This window comes from Phaethon aethereus (genome assembly GCF_964289735.1).
Source record: "Phaethon aethereus genome assembly, contig: HAP1_SCAFFOLD_691, whole genome shotgun sequence".
Taxonomy (NCBI): domain Eukaryota; kingdom Metazoa; phylum Chordata; class Aves; order Phaethontiformes; family Phaethontidae; genus Phaethon; species Phaethon aethereus.
The window spans coordinates 1-17640 of NW_028113859.1; the positions used below are offsets into that span (position 1 = coordinate 1).

At 66.0% G+C, this 17640-nt stretch overlaps 1 protein-coding gene across 1 annotated transcript; it reads right to left on the bottom strand.

The window, feature by feature from the left end:
- Nucleotides 1–6541: 6541 nt before the first annotated feature.
- Nucleotides 6542–16692, bottom strand: EIF4B (eukaryotic translation initiation factor 4B; the record flags this gene model as incomplete). The annotated part of the gene is made up of 15 exons (XM_082016061.1): nt 6542–7299; nt 7503–7575; nt 7752–7839; nt 8063–8130; nt 8312–8525; nt 8629–8747; nt 9047–9278; nt 9384–9563; nt 9855–9965; nt 10475–10618; nt 11031–11085; nt 11386–11502; nt 13574–13782; nt 14717–14854; nt 16548–16692. 15 exons carry the CDS (start codon nt 16690–16692, stop codon nt 7234–7236), a joined length of 1959 nt encoding a protein of 652 aa, XP_081872187.1. The 3' UTR covers nt 6542–7233.
- Between the last annotated feature and the right edge of the window lie 948 nt (nt 16693–17640).

Below are 17640 nucleotides of genomic sequence, written 5' to 3' on the forward strand. Positions count from 1 at the left end.
CCCCGCCCCCCGCAGCCCCCCCCCGCGCCCTCGCAGCCCCACAGCCCCTCGAACCCGCCCCCGCAGCCCGGCAGCCCCCCCACCCCTCCCCGCCGCGGCCCGGCTGTAGTGCATGTAGGCGGCCACCACGACGCCCATCTGGCCCGCGCTGCCCTGGGGGGGGACCCCCAACCTCCCAGTGACCCCCCGCACCCCGTGACCCCCGCACCCCGAACCTCCCAGAGACCCCCCGCACCGCCCAGTGACCCCCCGCACCCCCAACCTCCCAGTGACCCCCCGCACCTCCCAGTGACCCCCGCACCCCCCTGTGACCTCCGCACCTCCCAGTGACCCCCTGCATCTCCGAGTGACCCCCCGCAACCCCGCACCTCCCAGTGCTCCCCTGCACCCCAAACCTCCCGTGACCCCCTGCACCCCAAACCTCCCAGTGACCCCCCCCATCCCCCGGGCCCCCAGTCCCCCAGCACCCCTGTACCCCCCCCGGTCCCCCCAGTTACCCCCATCTCCTCCCAGTCCCCCCATACTTCTGCCCCCCAGGACCTCCATTCCCCCAGCCCCGCTGCCCCCGGCCCCCCATGGCCCGGCCCCCGCGCCGCACCCTGCAGTGCAGCACGGCCACGTGCTGGGGGTGCCCCCCCAGCCAGGCCTCCAGCGCCCCGCAGATGCGGCAGAGCTGGGTCCAGGGGGGCGCGTGCAGGTCCGGCCACCCGAAGTCCTGCACCTGGGGGGCGGCATCAGCACCAGGGTCCCCGGCACCCCCCAAGACCCCCGGCATCCTCCCGCCCTCCCCTGCCCCCCGCAGACCCCCTGGGACCCCCGGCACCCCCCAAGACCCCCCAGCATAACCCCGGGACCTCCTCGGCCCCCTGGGACCCCCCAGCCCCCCCCAGCACCCCCCGAGACACCCCAGCATCCCTGCGGCCCCCAAGACCCCCTGGGACCCCCCAAGACCCCCCAGCATACCCCCAGCCCCCAAGACCCCCCCCTGCCACCTGGATCCACCGGGACCCCTTGAGACCCCCCGGCATCCCCCCAGCTACTGGCACCCCCCAGCACCTCGGGCCCTCCCAGCACCCCCTTGTCACGGGACCCCCCCCACCTTGGGGTTGAGGCGGGTGATGTCGCGGCGCTTCTCCGACAGGTTGAAGATCTGGGGGGCAGGGTACGGGGGGTCAGGGGGGCCTGGGGACCCCCAGCCGGGCGCCCACAGGGGAAACCGAGGCACAGCCCCAGCTCTGTCAGACCCTGCCCCATAGCTGAGCCCCCAGTGCCCAGCCCTACCGCTGGCACCCCACACCCTGCCCCTGGGGGCCCCAGTGGCCCCGGGAACCCCATGTCCTGCCTCAGTCCTGCCCCACGGACCTGTGTCCTGTCCCCACTGCGCCCACGGACCTGTGTCCCGCCCCGTCCTGCCCCATCCTGCCCCACGACCCCACTGTCTGGTCCCCACCCGGGCCCCACAGACCCTGGTGTCCTGGCCCCACAGACCCCAGGGCCCCGGCCCCTCGCGCCCCACGGCCGCCGGCCCCGCACCGTGTACTTGTCGCGGTGGCGGGAGGCCAGCATGGCGGCCACCTCGCGCAGGTGCGCGCGGTAGCGCGTGTCGTCCAGGCCAGGTGGGAAGCGGAGGCCGATGATGCGCTCGGTGACGTAGGTCAGGTCGAAGTCGAACTGGTGCTCGATCACCCGCTCCAGGGGGCAGCTCCTGGGGGGCGGGGGGCTGCACCCCACACCACACACCCCGGGGGGGCACGGCCCCGCTGGGGCTCGCCCTGCCCCCGGGCTGCCCCCGCACAGCACCCACAGTGCCCTGGGTCCTCCCACCCCATAGCACCCCATAGCACCCCAAGGCCCCCTGGGTTCTCCCAGCCCATAGCACCCCACAGCCCCGGGAACACCCTAACGCCGTAGCCCCCCATAGCCCCCTGTCCCCCCCAGCACCCCGCAGCCCCCTGGGCTCCCCCCGCCCCCCTACCTGGGCAGGGTGTTCCGCTGCCGGACGCTACCGAGGGACTTGGTGGAGCCCTGGGGGGGCACGGGGGGGTCATGGGGGACCCCGTCCCACGGGGAGTCATGGGGACCCCCGTCCCGCGGGTGGGGGCGACACGGGGGGGCCGGGGGGCTCACCGGGTGCTCGCTGCGTCGCACGGGGGCCGTGTTCCTCCTCTGGGGGGGCAGAGCGGGCTGTGGGGGGAGCGCGGGGGCCCAGTCCCCGCCGTGGGGCGCGGGGCCCCGCCTCAGTTGCCGTCCTGCGCGCTGCAGGGGGGCTGGGGGGAGCCCCACGCCAGGACGGGCCCCCCAACACTTACCAGCTCGGGGGGGGACGGAGCTCGGCACGGTGCTGCCACCTGTGGGGAGCGAGGGGGGGGTCACCCCGGCCCCGCGCCCCACATGAGACCCATAGCAAGAGCCCAGGACAGCACTCTGCCCCATTGAAGGACCCCAGCAGGAGCCCAGCCCCATATCCTGGAGCAGGGAGCCTGTAGCAGACGCTATAGGGGGACCCCAGCCCTATAGGGGGTCCCCAGCCCCATACCCTGAGTAAGATCCCAGAGGGGAACCCCAGCCCCATAGTGGGACCCCAGCCCCATATCCCCAGCGGGACCCAAGATCAGGACCCTGAATGGGGACCCCAGCCCCGTGTCCCAGACAAGTCCCCAGAGGGGGACCCCAGCCCTATAGAAGGTCCCCAGCCCCCCAGAGGGACCCCAGCTCCATATCCCCAGTGGGACCCCTCCCTCCCCGCCGCCTCTGCCCCCCGGTCGCTCCTGGCCCGGGTGCCCGGCCGGGACAGAGGTTCCGACTGAGGGGGCGCGGAGGGGGGCCGGGGCCAGCTGTGGGGCGGGCGGCAGTGGGGCCCATCCCGGGCTCGGCCTCAGTTTCCCCCAGGTAAGAGACATCCCCCCTGCCCCCCCTCCCCATCTTCCTTGCTGCCCCATCCGGGGGAATGGAGGCGCATGGCGGGGGGGGGAATCTGGGGGCACCCGGACCCCCCCCCATGCTGGGGGGCACGAGTGACCTGGGGGGTGGGATGGGGGGACTCTGGTGCCCCCTCTGGCTGCCCTGGCCGGGCGGACACTCACCCCGCCCCCCCGTGTCCGTGCCCGCTCCTGTGCCCGCCCCCCCCCGCGGTTGTCCAGCTGCAGCCCCGGGCCGGCGGCCAAGGCCAAGGTCAGCTTTGCACAACGGGGGGGCACGACCGGGGGCCGGGCGCGCTGTGAACCCCCCAAACCCAGAGCACCCTGCTGGGGGGCGCGGGGGAGAGCGTGTGCCCCCCCCGGGGACCAGGCGGGGACAGTGGGGGGAGGGGCTCGCCCCCCGGCCCCCCAAGCGCCCCCCGCCCCCCCTACCTTGGCCTCGCATCTCTTGTGGCTGGTGACTTTGCAGACTGGGGGGGCGAGAGAGACATCAGGACCCCCAGTAACCCCAATGCCCCCCCCGCCACCCCGCGCCTCCCCGCGGCCCTCCGCACTCCCCCGTGCCCCTCCGGCCCCCCCGCACCCCTCCGCGATCCCTCCTCCAGCACCCCCCACAGCAGCTCCCCCCCGCACCCTGCCCCCGCGCGTGGGGCCGCGGGGAGCGCGGGGCGGTCACCTCTGCAGACGAGGCCCTGGGGGCCGAGGGGCTCCCTGCAGGCGGCGCAGACCCCCCCCCGCCGCAGCGTCTTCTCCCGGAAGCTGTGGGGCGCGGGGGGCTGCGGGGGCTGCGGGACAGACACCCGTGGGCGTGGGGACGGGTGTGGGGGCACAGGGACCCGTGCGCCCCCCCCCCAGCTTGTGGGGACTCTGATGGGTGCACGGACACACGGATGCGCGCGCTGTGCCCCACGGACACCCACGAGGTCCCATACAGCCCCGCAGCGTCCCACTGAGGGAAACTGAGGCACGGACAGCCCCTCCCCCCCGGTAGGCGGCTGAGCCGGGGGTGCCCGTGGGTGCCAACAGCGTGGGCTGCTCCACGCCGGGCTGTCCCCAGGGCCCCCCCGTGTCCCCTCTGCGCCCCCCGTGTCCCCCTCCGTGTTCCCCCTGTGTCCCCCCATGTCAGCCCCCCGTGTCACCGCGTGTCCCCCGTGTCCTGCCCCACCCGGGACGCCGTGTCCCGCCGCAGGAAGCGGGGCCAGGACCAGCCCAGGAAACGGGCCCCGGGGCGGGGGCGGCCCGACCCCCCCGGGACGGCCCCGCCAGTTCCCACGGGCGAGGGGGGGCGTGGGGGAGGGGGAGAGTGGGGGGGCAGCGTGGGAAAAGGGGGAGCGCGGGGGCCCGTGGGGCATGGGAAAAGAGGAGGGGAAGGGGAGGCGGGTGAGGGGGACAGTGGGGGACAGCGAGGGGGAGGCGTGGGAAAGCAGCTTGGGGGGGGCGCAGCACCGCCACCCTCCCCCCAGCACCCACTCGGCTGAGCCCCGGCCAACTCGCGTCAAGCGTGGGAAGGGGGCGGCCGGGCGCGACTGGGAGGGGGCACACGCCAACAGCCGGGAGGTGGGGCAGGTCCCGCCGCAGGCCTCCCCGACGCCCCCCGCTTCCCACGGGGGACCCCCCACGCGGGACCCCGTCCCGCGGAGGACACCCCCTCCCGTCGCCCTACCGTGTCGGTGCCGTCGCGGCGGCCGAGAGCGCGCAGCAGCGTCCCCACTGCGCCGGGGGGCTTCATGGCGGCGGGGCCGGGGGCCCAGGAGGGCCGGGGGGGCCGGGGGCACCGCGGAGGTCCCGGGGGGTCCCGGTGGGTCCAGGGGGCGGCCCCGGGCGCTCGCGATCTCCGGCCCTGCCGCGGCAGCCGCGCGCTCGGGAGCCGCTTCCCGTGGCCGGGGGGGGCGGACACGGGGGGGGACACGACACGCGAGGGGGGGACACGACACACGGAGCGGGGACACGACACGACACCACAGACCGGGAGGAGTCGCCTGAGGCCGGGCCGCGTCGTGACACGGGTGGCGCCGCTGCCTCGGTTTCCCCTTTCCCGCGGTGCGGAAACGCGGGGACCCCCCCGCGCCGCAGCGCTGCCCCCCAGCTCCCCCCGTGACCGCCGGCCGGTGACCCCCGCGGCCCCCCGGGACACCGATCTCTGGGGGGACCCCGGGACCCCCCTGCTCACCCCCGTGGGTGCCGCCGCCGTGGGGCGCGGATGGGTACAGGGGGTTAATGGGTGGTCGCCGGGGGCGTCCACCTGGGGCGCTACAGGGGCCCCCGATAGCTCCGCACGGTCCTGCCCCCCGCCGGGCAGCCGGGGGGGTTCTAGGGGAGCGGGGGCTCCCCATGGGGGCCGGGGGGCAGCCCCGAGCCCAGCCCCGTGGCGCCCCCCGCTCCCCTCGGGGTGTCCCTGGAGCCTGGCTGCCCCCCGGGGCCTCGGAGGGGGGCGGGGCGGGGGCACGGGGGGTTTGGGGCGCAGGGAGGGGGTGTGGGGTTTGGGGCGGGTTCGGGGGCACAGAGGGGGTGTGGGGTTTGGGGCGCAGGGCCCGGCCCCGCCGCCGCTCTCGGGGTCCCTCGGGGCCGCCGGGCCGGGGGGTGTCGCGGCCGCGGCTCTTCCTGGTTCCGGCAGCTCGGCCCGAGACGGGACCCCCGGGACCCCCCAGGGCCCGGCCCCCCCCCGCACCCATCGCCCCGGCCTCGGGGCTGCGGCCCCCGCCGGGCCTCGGTCACCCCAGGGCACAGCGCTGGGCGCGGGGGGGTGGGAGAACCCCGCCCCCCGCCCCCGTTCCGGCACTTGGGGGGTTTTTCCCTGAAGATCTTGGAACCGGCCGTAAAAAAAGTAACAACGAACCCGCAGCCCCTCCCCCCGCGCAGGGGCGCAGCCACCGTCCCGCGTGGGGAGGGCGGGGGGAGGCTCGGGGGGCTGCAGGCCCGGCTGTGCTCCCCAACGCGGGGACACGGGTGGGCGTCCCCCTCGCGGGTGGGGGCGTGGGGGGCGGCCACCCCCCCCCGTGTCCCCCCCTCCAGGGTGCGGGGGGCGATGTCCCCTCGGGGGGGACTCAGCGGGCTCCCGGGGCCGGGACCCCCCGCGCCCCCCAGCCGCGCGCCGGGGCCCCGCCGTGGGGCGAAGCCGCGGCCAGACCCGGCCCCCGCGGCGGCGCCGCCGGCCAAGCCGGGGAGCGGAGACAGAGCCCCCGTTGTGGGGCCGGGGGGCTCGAAAGGCACCGGCGGGAGGAGGACGGCGGCGATGAAGGCGCCTCCGTGGCCGCGACCCTCGCGGGAGTGGACCCCGGCCCCGCGCGGGGTCAGGCTGCCTCGTGCCGCGCCCCGCGCGCGCCGCCGCCGTTAGCCCCGTGGCTACCGAAGCTTCCGTTTGGCTCGTTACCGGTTCCCGGGACACGAGGGGGGGAGCGAAGGCACGTGAGGGGGGAAGGATTTGGGCCTTAAAGGGTATTTTAAGGATTCTTTTTTTTTGGAGGAAAGAAACCAAACCCAAGGCCGGGGGGCGGGGGGGGGCGCCGGGCTCGGAGGCGGCTCCAAAACCTCCCGGGGAGGGTTTTGCACCAAACGTCCCGGGTTCCTCCCCGGAGGGTGCGGGGCGCAGCCCCCCCCTCACCTCCTTGCCCACCAGCGAAACCAGCCCCAACCCTGGGGGCTGCCGGGCGCCAGCCCCCCCTCTTCTCCCGCATAAAGGAGGGCGCTGGGGAGCGCGGGTGGGCGTGGGGCAGCCCCCGGCCCGCGCGAACGTGGGGGTGAAGGCGCGGCACCGGCGAGACTGCGCTGAAAGGAGAAAAAACCGGGAACAGTTCACGGTGGGGCCGTGGTTCCAGGTTACTCCCGCTCCGGCGGCCCCCCACGCGCGGAGCCCCCCACGGCGCCGCAGCCCCCACCGTCGGGGCGCCCGTTTCAGCAGTTAAGGCAGCCTCGCCGGACTGGCGGGGGCTGGCGCGGCGGGAGGAAGGCCCGCGTCCTCCTCGGCCGCCCCCGCGCCCCACCGCTGCCCCGCGGCTCCGTCCTGCGCCGCGTCCTTCGGCAGAAACACAGACGGCTCACGCCGGTGAGTTCAACAGTTTAAAGGCCGCGGCAGCATGCAAGAGCGCCGTTTCATCATCATCATTATTATTTTGTACTTTTGTGTTTGTTTCATGGCTGGTTGTGGTTTGGGTTTTTTGTTTGTTTTTTTTTACTTGAAAAGTTTAAGAAAGGTCTCTAGGAGATGGTGAGGTTTAGGTTTTATTTCTCTCTTGTCTGGATAGAGGTTTGGTTTTTAACTCTCCAAACGATCCCAAGGTGGCAGCTGGGTGGGAGACGGCGCAAGGGCCGGGCGGTTTCACTCGGCGCATTCTTCATCGTCGCCGTCTACGGCCAGGGCCGCGTACTTGCTGGCGTGGCTGAACTGCGGGCAGGGAGGGAGGTTTGTTACAGGCCAAGCGCAGCCGCAGCCTTTCCTCTATCGCGTGGTGAAAAACGACCAAAACACCCCCAAAACGCAGGGCCCCGAGGGCAGCGAGGAAGCCGAGCGCAGGGCTCCCGCCCCACAGCGCCCACGCTCCCGCCCCACGGCGCCCAGCCCCACGGCGCCCAGCCCATGCTGCTTACGGAGGGGGGGTTCTCGTCGAGTTTCTTTGGCTCAGCTGCAGGTCGCGCCTCGTGGTCCTTCCGGCTCTCCTTCCTGCGAGAGGCAGAGGCCCCTGAGCTCCTGCCCCGGCCCTGCGGTGCCGGGGGGGCCGGCCTGACCCCCACCCCGCGGGGGGACCAGCCAAAGCTGCAAAGGGTGACCCCCCGACGCACATGCCAAGCCCTCCGGGGGCCAGGCGGCCGCCGTGGGGAGAGCCCCAGGCCACTCACCTCTCCGACTCTGCCAGACCACGGCTGGAGCTCCCGCTTCGGACCTTGGACCCGCTCTCCCGTCCTCCGTCGGGTTTGTTCTCATCTCCTGGAGGGAAGGAGAGGCGCTGAGGTCTCCCACCGAGCCCTGCAGCAGCCGCCCACGCAAGCCGGGGCCAGCCGGAGGGTGTGCGGATCGCTACTCCAGCAGCCTCTGTGCCCTCGCACCGCCCACAATGGGGATGGGTTTTGGCGTTTTCCAGAGATTCGAGTCGCAAACCAGCGGCTGCCGGAGCTGGGAGCGGCTCTCGCGGGTCAGGCCGCAGCCTCACCTCTCCTGTGGGCATTCTTCAGGGGCGCCCCGTCTTCCAAGGGTGGGCTCGGTGCCGTCTGGCTGCTGCTGGGGGAAAAAGAAGACGATGAACATCAAGACCTTGAGAAGGAGCCACCAGTGCCACGGAGCAGGGAGCCACTGCCTGGGGAGACGGAAGCCCTTGGGCCACGGGGGCGCCTGGATGAACCAGCGGCTCTGCCAAACGGCCGCCAGCCCGGGGGACGTCTTGCCCCTCCGCGGCACTAACCTCGTGGGAGAGTGCTGCTCCGAATCTGAGCTCTGCGAGCGGGCAGGGGGGTTGCTGCTCCGCTTCACCCAGGCGTTCTCCTTGGGCGGCGGCGCAGGCATCACCTTCAGGGGCTGCTTCTCCTCCTTCGGCTTGGAGGTGGGAGAAGGTGCGTCGTCCTCTTTGGTGAACGTCTCGTTCTCCAAGGACTTTTCACTCTCCCGCCTTCGCGTGGCTGCAGGGGACAGGCGAACGAAGGGAGGATGGCACAGATGCTCTCAGACGGGTGACGAGTGACAAGCCGGGCCTGGCCCAGGGCCACCCTGCTCTCTACTTACTCCTGCCTGTGGGGCCAGTTCCCACAGAGGTGCCGGGGGGTCCTGAATTGCCGGTCTGCGAGGACTCGCTCCCTGTCCGCGATCGCTCCTGGTTCTCTTCACTTCGCCAGCTGGGATGCCTGTGCCGGAGGGGAAAGAGGGCTGATCCGGGGGCAGGGGAGCCGCTCGGGCAACACGGGGAGTGGGAAGAGGACTAACAAGGGGGTTTAGAGCACCCCGAAAAGTGTTATCGGCATCGCTGCCAAGAGGAAAGGTCAAGGGGGCAAGGCAGCCGCAGCGGGGTTGACTTTGTGCTCCTCAGACTGCCCAAGGGACCACACCACCGCCCAACCATCCCCCAGGCTCCTGGCTGGCACCGGGCAGCTCTCAAGGCCCCCAGCCCACCGCAGGGCAGCCAGAAGACCCCGCCCCAGCCCACCTCTCTCGTCGTCTTTCTATCCTCTTGTCATCCTCCAGCTGGCGTTGCAGCTTCTCTTGCTCCTTCTGTAGCCGCTCTTCCACCTCCCGCTCCCTGGCAGCTGTGTCCACCGGTTTGGCCCCTCCGAAGATGGAGGCAGCCCGGCTGGACTGGGGCGCAGGGGCCACGGAGGTCTCCTCCTCCTTGGGCGTGCTCCTGGGCTTCAGGTTCAGCTTCGGCCTCTGAGTGGGACCTGGGGAGGAGCAGAGACCCCACGAGTGGGCACAAACACCACCCTGACCCACTCTCAGCGGAGCCAGGGGCAGTCAGACACCCCCGCTCCCAGCAAAGCCGTTACCTCTGTCCTCACGGCGGAAATCATCCCGGCCATAGTCATCCCGGGAGTTCCACCTATCCATCCGGTCATCCCGCCGCTCATAGCGGTCTTCGTAGCGGTCACCGCACCCTCGGTAGTCATCATCCCGGCGATAGCCGCTGCCAAAGGCCCTCCTGCCGCTGCCTATCCTGGAATCGTAGCCTGCGGGAGGAAAGGGAACGCTTCCCGCTGAGTCCCGATCCCTGCCAGGCCGGCGCGGTGCAGAGCAGGAGGCCTTCCTGCAGGCCAGTGCCTTCTCAACACAACGGCCTTAAAATCTGGGCCAGACCTGGGCTCTGGTAAGGACTAGGGCAAGGCCAGGGATTACAGGTGCCTGGAGAGGAAGAGCTACAGCTCATATTCCACGCCCTTTCCCCAGTTACGGGGGGGGAACTTGCCTGCTGCAGCGAGTCTCACCCTCTCCGCCGCAGCAATCCTTGGGGAACATCCTACCTCGGTCGTAGTCTCTGCTGCGGTCATCGTAGCGATCCCTGCCCCCAAAGCCACGGTCCATATCCCTCCGCGGACCATCACGATACCGATCATCGTAGCGGTCCCGATACCCTGGAGGCAGAAGTGGGGTCCAGCGTGAGGAACCTGGCACACCCTTTTACCCTGAATGCTCAGGCGACAGACGCCAGCAAGGATCTTCCTGCGCTCGTTCCGGTAAGACAGTCACAAATCCCTTAACGAAGCTGGAAAATCTCCAGGTGGGAGACGGCGCTGACCCACTCGCCCTTACAATAACCTAGCTGGAGAATGAGCTCTGGGCGGCCGCTCTGTCCGTGTCCGATCCCGGACGGAGCAGAATAAAGCACACCTAGATGTCAAGATAACGCAGATTTTCCAGGGAAACAATGGGAAAGAGGAAGAACCATCCACATGGAAAGATGCAGCAGATTTGGCTTCCCCACCGACGCAGGGGAAGCAACCACCAAGTCTCACAGGAAATCCGTTTGCCAGGGGAGGAGCGGAGGGAAGCAACAGTCCAGCTCCCTCGTTACCGTTCCAACCCCCTCGGACACCCTTTCAGGACAGCGAAGGAAGGAACACTTATTTTTCTGGCAACTCACTGTCTCCGAAGCTGTCGTCGCCCCTGCGGGGTGGGTAATCATCAAAGCTATCGATGGTGGCAGGACGGGCCCTCCAGTCGCTCTCGAACCTCTCTGAGTCACGGAAGCGATCCCGGTCTCTGCCAAAGCAACGATCGTCCCGATCTGCCAGGGAAGGGAAGGAAATTTAAGCTCGCAGGGCAGAGAGCAGCTGTCGGCGGTGAATCGCACAAGAGCACAACCCGAACACACTCATCTGTATCAGCAGTAACCACCAACGCTCTGAAAAGCCCTTGGCTGAGTCAGTGCGACAGAGACAGCACAGGGGCGTGGGAGGAACCAACACAACGTCATTAGATAAGTGCTGGCAGGCAAAACATCCTGGCCGGGCCCTCCGGCCATGCAGGCAGGAGCCAAGCCCGTGCCCTGGCCTGGAACAGGGCTCAGACTCGACGATCTGCGTCGTGACGACAGCCATTTGTCCCTCCTTTGCCAGGCTCATCGCCAACACGGTGCGAGACGCGGTTACAGAGATAGCCGACGCGAAGGGAAGCTCGCGAGCCAGCGGGATGCTCACCTTTATCCTGAGCTTGATCAGCAACATCCACTCGTATTCTTCTGTTCCCTAGGGACTGAGAATAAGAGGGAGAAGTCAGCCTTGCTGCCTGATGACATATAGAGGGGCAAGAAGAGCCGATCCCGGTGTGACGCCTGAGCAGAGCGGGCAGCTTGTACAACACTGGGGCTGATGGCTGTAAGAACTTTCTTCTCTGTTTAAGTCTTTCTCAAGCAGGGACAGCCATTGCTCTACAAGACGACATTTCTTAAGGCATCTCTAGCACCCAGGGCTGCACAGGAACGTGCCCGATCTGACGAGGGGACGTTCAGGGGCCTGCATGCAGCAGTCCTGCTCCAGCCGGAGTCGGACTCACCTCTTCATTGAGGCTCAGAGCCTGGAACAAGGAGTCTATGTCTTCAAACTCAGCATAACCAAAACCTTTCAACCTCTCCGGATTGGTAGGCTCCCGTGGCAAACGTACAGCACTTATCTGCAGTTGAGAGAGAAGAGCAAAGCGCCCGTTAAGATTCTTGCTCCCCCACGTTAATACGACGGGCAAGTATCGCGTTACCTGAGACACACAACTCATGGCTATCAAGGGGCCAAATAAATCCTCTCAAGGATGAGCTGGGGAGAAGGGGGTTTCCTCCCCCTTTGAACACGCAACAGGCTCCCACTAAAAGTGCCACCGGCGCTCGTTTGGAGGGAGGAATTTGGCGCAAGAGGTTTCCGGCTGCACATCTCCAGTAGCTGCAGCGGAAACTGATCCGAAGGGCCAGGAGAGCTCCACTCCGCGGGCGAGAGCAGCCCTGTGCCCCAGGAACGAGGCTCCAACCCCAATGGCGGGGGCTCCGACAGCAGCCAGCCCTTTGCATCCCCGCCGCTTTCAGAGCTCGTCCCAGAGAAAAACCCTGCTGAAAACCAGGTTTGGATCTGTTCAGCTCGAGGCGTCAGGCTGCCAGGACGGCTCGCTGGGTTTGCTACACTGCATGTTGTATGTGCACCTCCAGCCACACTCGGAGCCCTCGGATCGCTTCCAGGCCCTGTCAGACATCCCGCTGCACTAACACCTTCTCCCCTCTCCTTGATGGGTTTAGGTTCCCAATGTGCGGCTGCTTCCAGGTCACTCCCCACTCAGAGGCCTGGGAAGCGGCAGCAGCCCGAGGAGCTCGTTCTGTGCTGGCAAAGGGAAGGCCCAAACTGCATCCAGACGAGCCGCACACGAGGAATCGCGGCTCGCACCAGCAACGGGAGGGGCTGGGAAGGTAGAACAAGCAACAGATGCGGAGCCAATGACTCCTGCAAGGGTGAGGGCCACAATCGTGCTCTGCTGCTTATTCTCCTGCATAGCACCGATCCCTCTTGCCTAGATTTGGCTGGGGCTGCAGCCTCGCAGCTCCCTCCTCCTCCTCTGCAGGAATTTCACCCACGCCATTACTCTCCGAGGAGGAATGGATCCTGCCTCAGCAGGCAGGAGAGGTTAGAAAAATATTCTGAAAATAAAAGACCACAGTAAGCAGCGTGGCTCTGCCCGCGGGGAGCTATCTGCTGCCATCAGCACGGCTCGCTGCCGCACGGGGAATGACTCCAGCTGCATTTCCCAGGCTGACCTTCCGTGACGGAAGCGGCCATTTCCCATCGCTGCTTGCTGGCCTGCCTTCACCCTCCCTCCCTCCTCCCCAAATAACCCAAGGGCTCCAACGTTCTTAAAGCTGCGAAAAAATAGTATTGTTGTGGCGGTCACAGGCTGCCCGGGAGCGTCTCCTGCTCTTGGCCATGGGGCAGGACGTGTCTTGAGTGAGCTCCAGCCGGGAAACCCCTCGAGAGGACCAGACCCAGCTCAGGCCAAAACGGAGCCCAGCAGCAAAGTCTGCGGTGCCTCCATGAAATTACATTTAAGAAAGTGCAGAAAATGCCAGACAGACAGAGAAGGAGGGGAAAAAAGTGAGAAACAGCAGAGGGAATGCAAATTCCAGAGGAGGAGATGCTGCACCAGGTAACAGCAATAAAAAGTCTATTTTAATTGGTAATAAAATTAGTTTTCCCAAAGTCAAGACTGTTTTACTTGTGACTAATTGTTAAGTGATCTCCCCATCTTTACTGGGACCCACAAACTTTGTCATCCTATTTCTTCCAGCGAGTGAGCAGCTGGGCGGGCATTCAGCACCCCGAGATCCAGCCCAACCTCCTCTCTTTGCTGGGTTCAATGGGGGAAACACCAGCCAGGAAACACCAGCCACCCACTCCAACAGGCTTCTTGCTCCGTCCGTGGCACCCGAAACTGCAGGAGCAGCCGCTCACTTACCAGCAGTCCAGCGCCTCACCTGAGACCCAGCAACCCGACAGCCGCGGCCGTCCGGAAACCGCCCCTTGCGGCCCGCTCCGGACACAGACACAGCCGCAGGAGCCGCGAGCTGCCTCAGCCGTGCCGAAGCAGGAGCCAACACACGGAGCCGGCAGAGCACCAACAGGGATTGCAGCATCCAACATCATGGGCTTTACAGCCCGCGTTAACCCCAGCAGCGCCCTGCCCCACAGCCCAGCCCCGGGCTGTTACTCACGTTGAGTCCTCTGAAGAAGTCCTTGATGGATTCCTCTGTCACGTCATAGGGCAAGTTTCCCAAAAAGGCGGTGTAGGGAGGGGATTTCGGGAGGCGGCTTCTGTCTATGTTGGGTTCCCGAGCAGCCCGCGGGGCGGTGGGCAGGAGGGAGCGGTCGATCGGAGGGGCCCGGTACACGTCGTCATCGTTACTGTGCCAAGTGGTAGAAACTAAAGAGAGAAATTCAGCAAATCACCCAAAAACCCACCCGACTAGAGGCTGGTTATTGCCAGTGCCATCGTCCTTGCCGCACGGTGCTAACAGCAGTGTTATGGCTGAGGAGCTCCGCATCGAAGCCCTGAAATTCATCTGGCCGAGCTGTTCGACTCGGCGTGAAAGGAGCCGCCCAAAAGGCACCAGCAGTCCCCCAAGGAGAAACCAAGGCAGGCCAAAACCGCGAGGGAGTGCGACCATTTAGTCCAGCCACCCGTTTAATAAAGCATTAAGCCTTCCCAGGATTAATTCCCATTTGAATCACAGCCCGTCTCGTGGAAAAACACCACGGCTCAATATTAATGTTTTCAGAGGGAGAATTCGCTGTGACGGCTGAGCCGGAGGTGACCGCGCTCACCGGTAAACTCCTGGGCCTCAGTGAATCTGCCCACCTTCCACCTTCTGCTCTGGCGGTTACGCTGACGAAAAGCTCTTTATTCCATTTCTGTTCCCCCATGCTGGTGCAAATCTCCCTCCCCTTCTCCAGGCTGCGAGTCTCAGCCTTAACGAGAACTCGGGTTTGCTCTCTGAGCTTAATTACTCCCCAGAAAAGAAACAACCAGCCAGTTTCGCAAGGTTTGGGTGTGCTGCTCGGGTTCACTGGCGGTTCGAGGGTATGGTCAAACCTGGAGCTGGCAGCGGTGTGGTTACCAACATTCCCCGCCTGGTTTCCCCCCGCCGGCAGCAGTGTGAGAAGGGGAAGGATCTATCTGCGGACAAACTGCGTCCGCACCCCTCAAAGCCCAGGAGCGAGCCAGAAACGGAGCGCTTCTGCCTTGAATGCCGCAGGCCAAGAGACTTCTCGTACGGGTGTTTGAACGTTACAAGAGCTTTTGGGTGCTGTACTGGTTTGGGAGCCGTGTGCTCCTGCGAGGCAGGAAATGGCAGTACCGTCTCCTTCCAGGTCATCTGTCTCGTCGGCCCAGCTGACGGGTTTGGGGATATAGGTCGGGCCACCGCCGCCGCCACCATCCTCTGCCAGAAAGTCCGTCAGAGTGAGGGTCTTGCCCTTCTTGTTCTTCTTCTTAGCTGTTGGGGAGAGGAAAGGAGAAGGACGGGAGTGAGCGAGGCTGGGAATGGGCTGGCGTTGGCAGGGAAGCAGGAGCGGCCCGGGCTGCCGATGGCTGCCATCGCGACACGACAGGAGCGGCTGAGATGCAGGCACCAGCCACCCCACCCTAGTTTATTTTCTACTTCCGAAGGGGTAACAGCCTCAGGCTCAGCACAGCCGAGAATCAAGGCTCCCATCACTCAACGCACACTCAACGTTTCACCCCCTTTCGGGGGTCAGCTGTACCCCAAACCTCCCCTGGGGCTACTTTGAGGGAGAAGGCGGTAGAGGGAGAAGCCATCCCACTTCCACGCAGGCCACGAGCAAGAGACGCGGCATGGCACGGTGATCCCATGGCTGCTGGGACTCCTCCGGAGCCAGAAGCTGGCCGGCCTTGCCGACATCTTAATAAAACTCCCAAGTCCTCGGGCTCAGGGATTTTTTTTGGCTCTGCTGGAGCTCTGAGCGGCTGCAGTGTTTGTTCGTCGAGGCTTTGTCGTGCCTGACGAAGCCAGGCGTCGCAAATGGGCTGCGACACCTCCCAGCGGTGCCGGGGAAGCCGGGCTATTTTTAGGAAGGCGGGTTATGATGCAGTTTGCAAAATTCAGCATTTTTTTTTCCTTGCAGAAGGAATTGCTGCCCCCCTGCGGCATTGCTGGCCGGAGCAGGGGCCGACGGCACCTTTACCTGCAAAAACAGCACTTTTACCTGCAAAAATATTTCTGGGCAGAGCACCGGGGGCTCAGACACCCCCTGTGACTTGGGACCCCTCCCTCCGCAGGGTTTTTAAGCGGCGCCTTCAGCTCTCCTCTCCCAAGAGAAAGAAGAGCCAGGCTGCTTGAGAGAATACCACAGCAACAATAACGCGAAACTCCCAATTGCTTTTGAAAACACGCACTCTTATCTTCGTTAAGAAGAAATAATAAACTTTGGGACTGCTGGACTTCATGCAGATAATCTCTCACCAGGCTGCTGGCCAGGGAGTGTGATAATTAACCGGTGAAGTGTTGCAGCAGCCTCAACGAATATAAAAATGACAGACGCGGGAGTTACGCAGGCTACTCGTTTGCCGTCTCTAATTAGCCAACACTTGCCTGCCGGTGCTCAGAGCTGAGGGATCGCTCACTGAACGGTGCTTAAAATGGGTTCTTCCACAGAAATCCCCGCACCAGCATCCACGTAACAACTACCAGCATCTTCCAACAGGGAAGTGAGAGGGTGAGAGGCTGCGGGCATGGATTGATTGCCCGTGTGCAGCACCAGGCCCTGTCCTGCTTCCCAGCCCCCCAAATCCTTGTTTTCTCAGTCCTGCTCTTCCCCTTTGGTCTGTCTGGGTTGTAAGGCAGCACGAATGCGCATGCTGCGCTTCCAGCTGGGCGATAGGCAGATGGAGCCATCCCGCCCTTCTGAACTTGCTCCCAGCATCTCCCAGCGATGCCGGGAGCTCCCAGGTTCCCCCGGGAGCTCCTGTTCTCCGACAATCGCGCCAGATTTTCATCCCCAACATCCATCAGGACCCCAGCAGGGACAGAGAGAAGAGCTGAGCCTAAAAACGACCCTTTACGCTGCAGTTTGGCCAGCTCTGTCCCCAGCCGTGTTATCCAGCCCCACTCCCACTATTCCCAACCAGGGAACCCCAAGGCTTTCTGTGTGGCTCTGCCTGGGCTGTACCTGCACAAGCTGAAGGAGAACTATGAGGGCGAACAGGAAACCCAATGGCAGCTTTTACCCTAATTTTTAGCCACCGCACGTCAATCCCCAGCCTCGGGTCCCCCATCACCACCTCCTCAAGCCCGCAGCCTCCCCGGGCAGCCATCACTCCTTGCCATCATCTCCAGCCCTGCTCGGGTCTTCCAGCTGTGCTCCGTCCCATGGCCAGCCCGCCGCTCCGCTCCGCGGGGTTCTTGTAAAGCTGCGACGGCCAGGCGACACCGAACGGCACCGGCAGCAGTGGGGAGATGCGTGGTGGCTGCTCTCTCCGGCTCCAACCATCGCCCCTTTGGTCAGGGGTTTGTAATCGCCTCAGGGCAAGACCCTGGTCACGCTCTGGAGAAGCCCTTGGCAGAGCCTGGTCGTCTTCTCACACCTCCGGCCGCTTCCCGCTCCCGCGGGCATCACAGCATTGGCTTCGGGACTCCGAGTGACTGGAAACGCTTCCCCCAGGAGCCCAAACACAGACGGAGCCACCTGGGCTGGGTGGCCCAGCAACAACCACACCTCTCACCCCCCAGCTCTCCCTGGAGCTGCCCCACGCCAGTCCTGGAGCAGGCAAAATGGTTTCTGACACCCCTGGGAGAGCGGGCAGCGACCCGAGGACCCTGTAAAGCCTGGCAGAGAGTGCTCTGACCCAGCTGAGAAACGCCTGAGAAACGCAGCAGTGGACACCTTCCAGCCCCCAGCGCTGTGCTAGGGGCCACGTCTGGGAGGGCGATGAGCTACAGGCGCTGCCCAGGGGCCTCGCAACCCCTGCGAGCCCCCGGCTTTCCCCAGCCAGCTGCAAACACCTCCGCCCCCGCCCCCCCCGATTTTGTCGCCGGTTTCCAGGACAGCAAGCTTCTTCTGTCTCTCCACAGGCAAAAGCCAGAAGCCAGAAATGTCGCTGGCCCTTCAGAATGGCTCAAGCTCCATTTGCCAAGGGGAACTCATGGAAAGATGATGTCAGTGCCGGATAAAAACACCAGAAGAGCAGCGGCAGCAGTGACCGCCTGGAAAAAAATGAAGGAGAAACGCTCTCCTGCTGTTCTCAAGGAAGGAAGGCTGGACG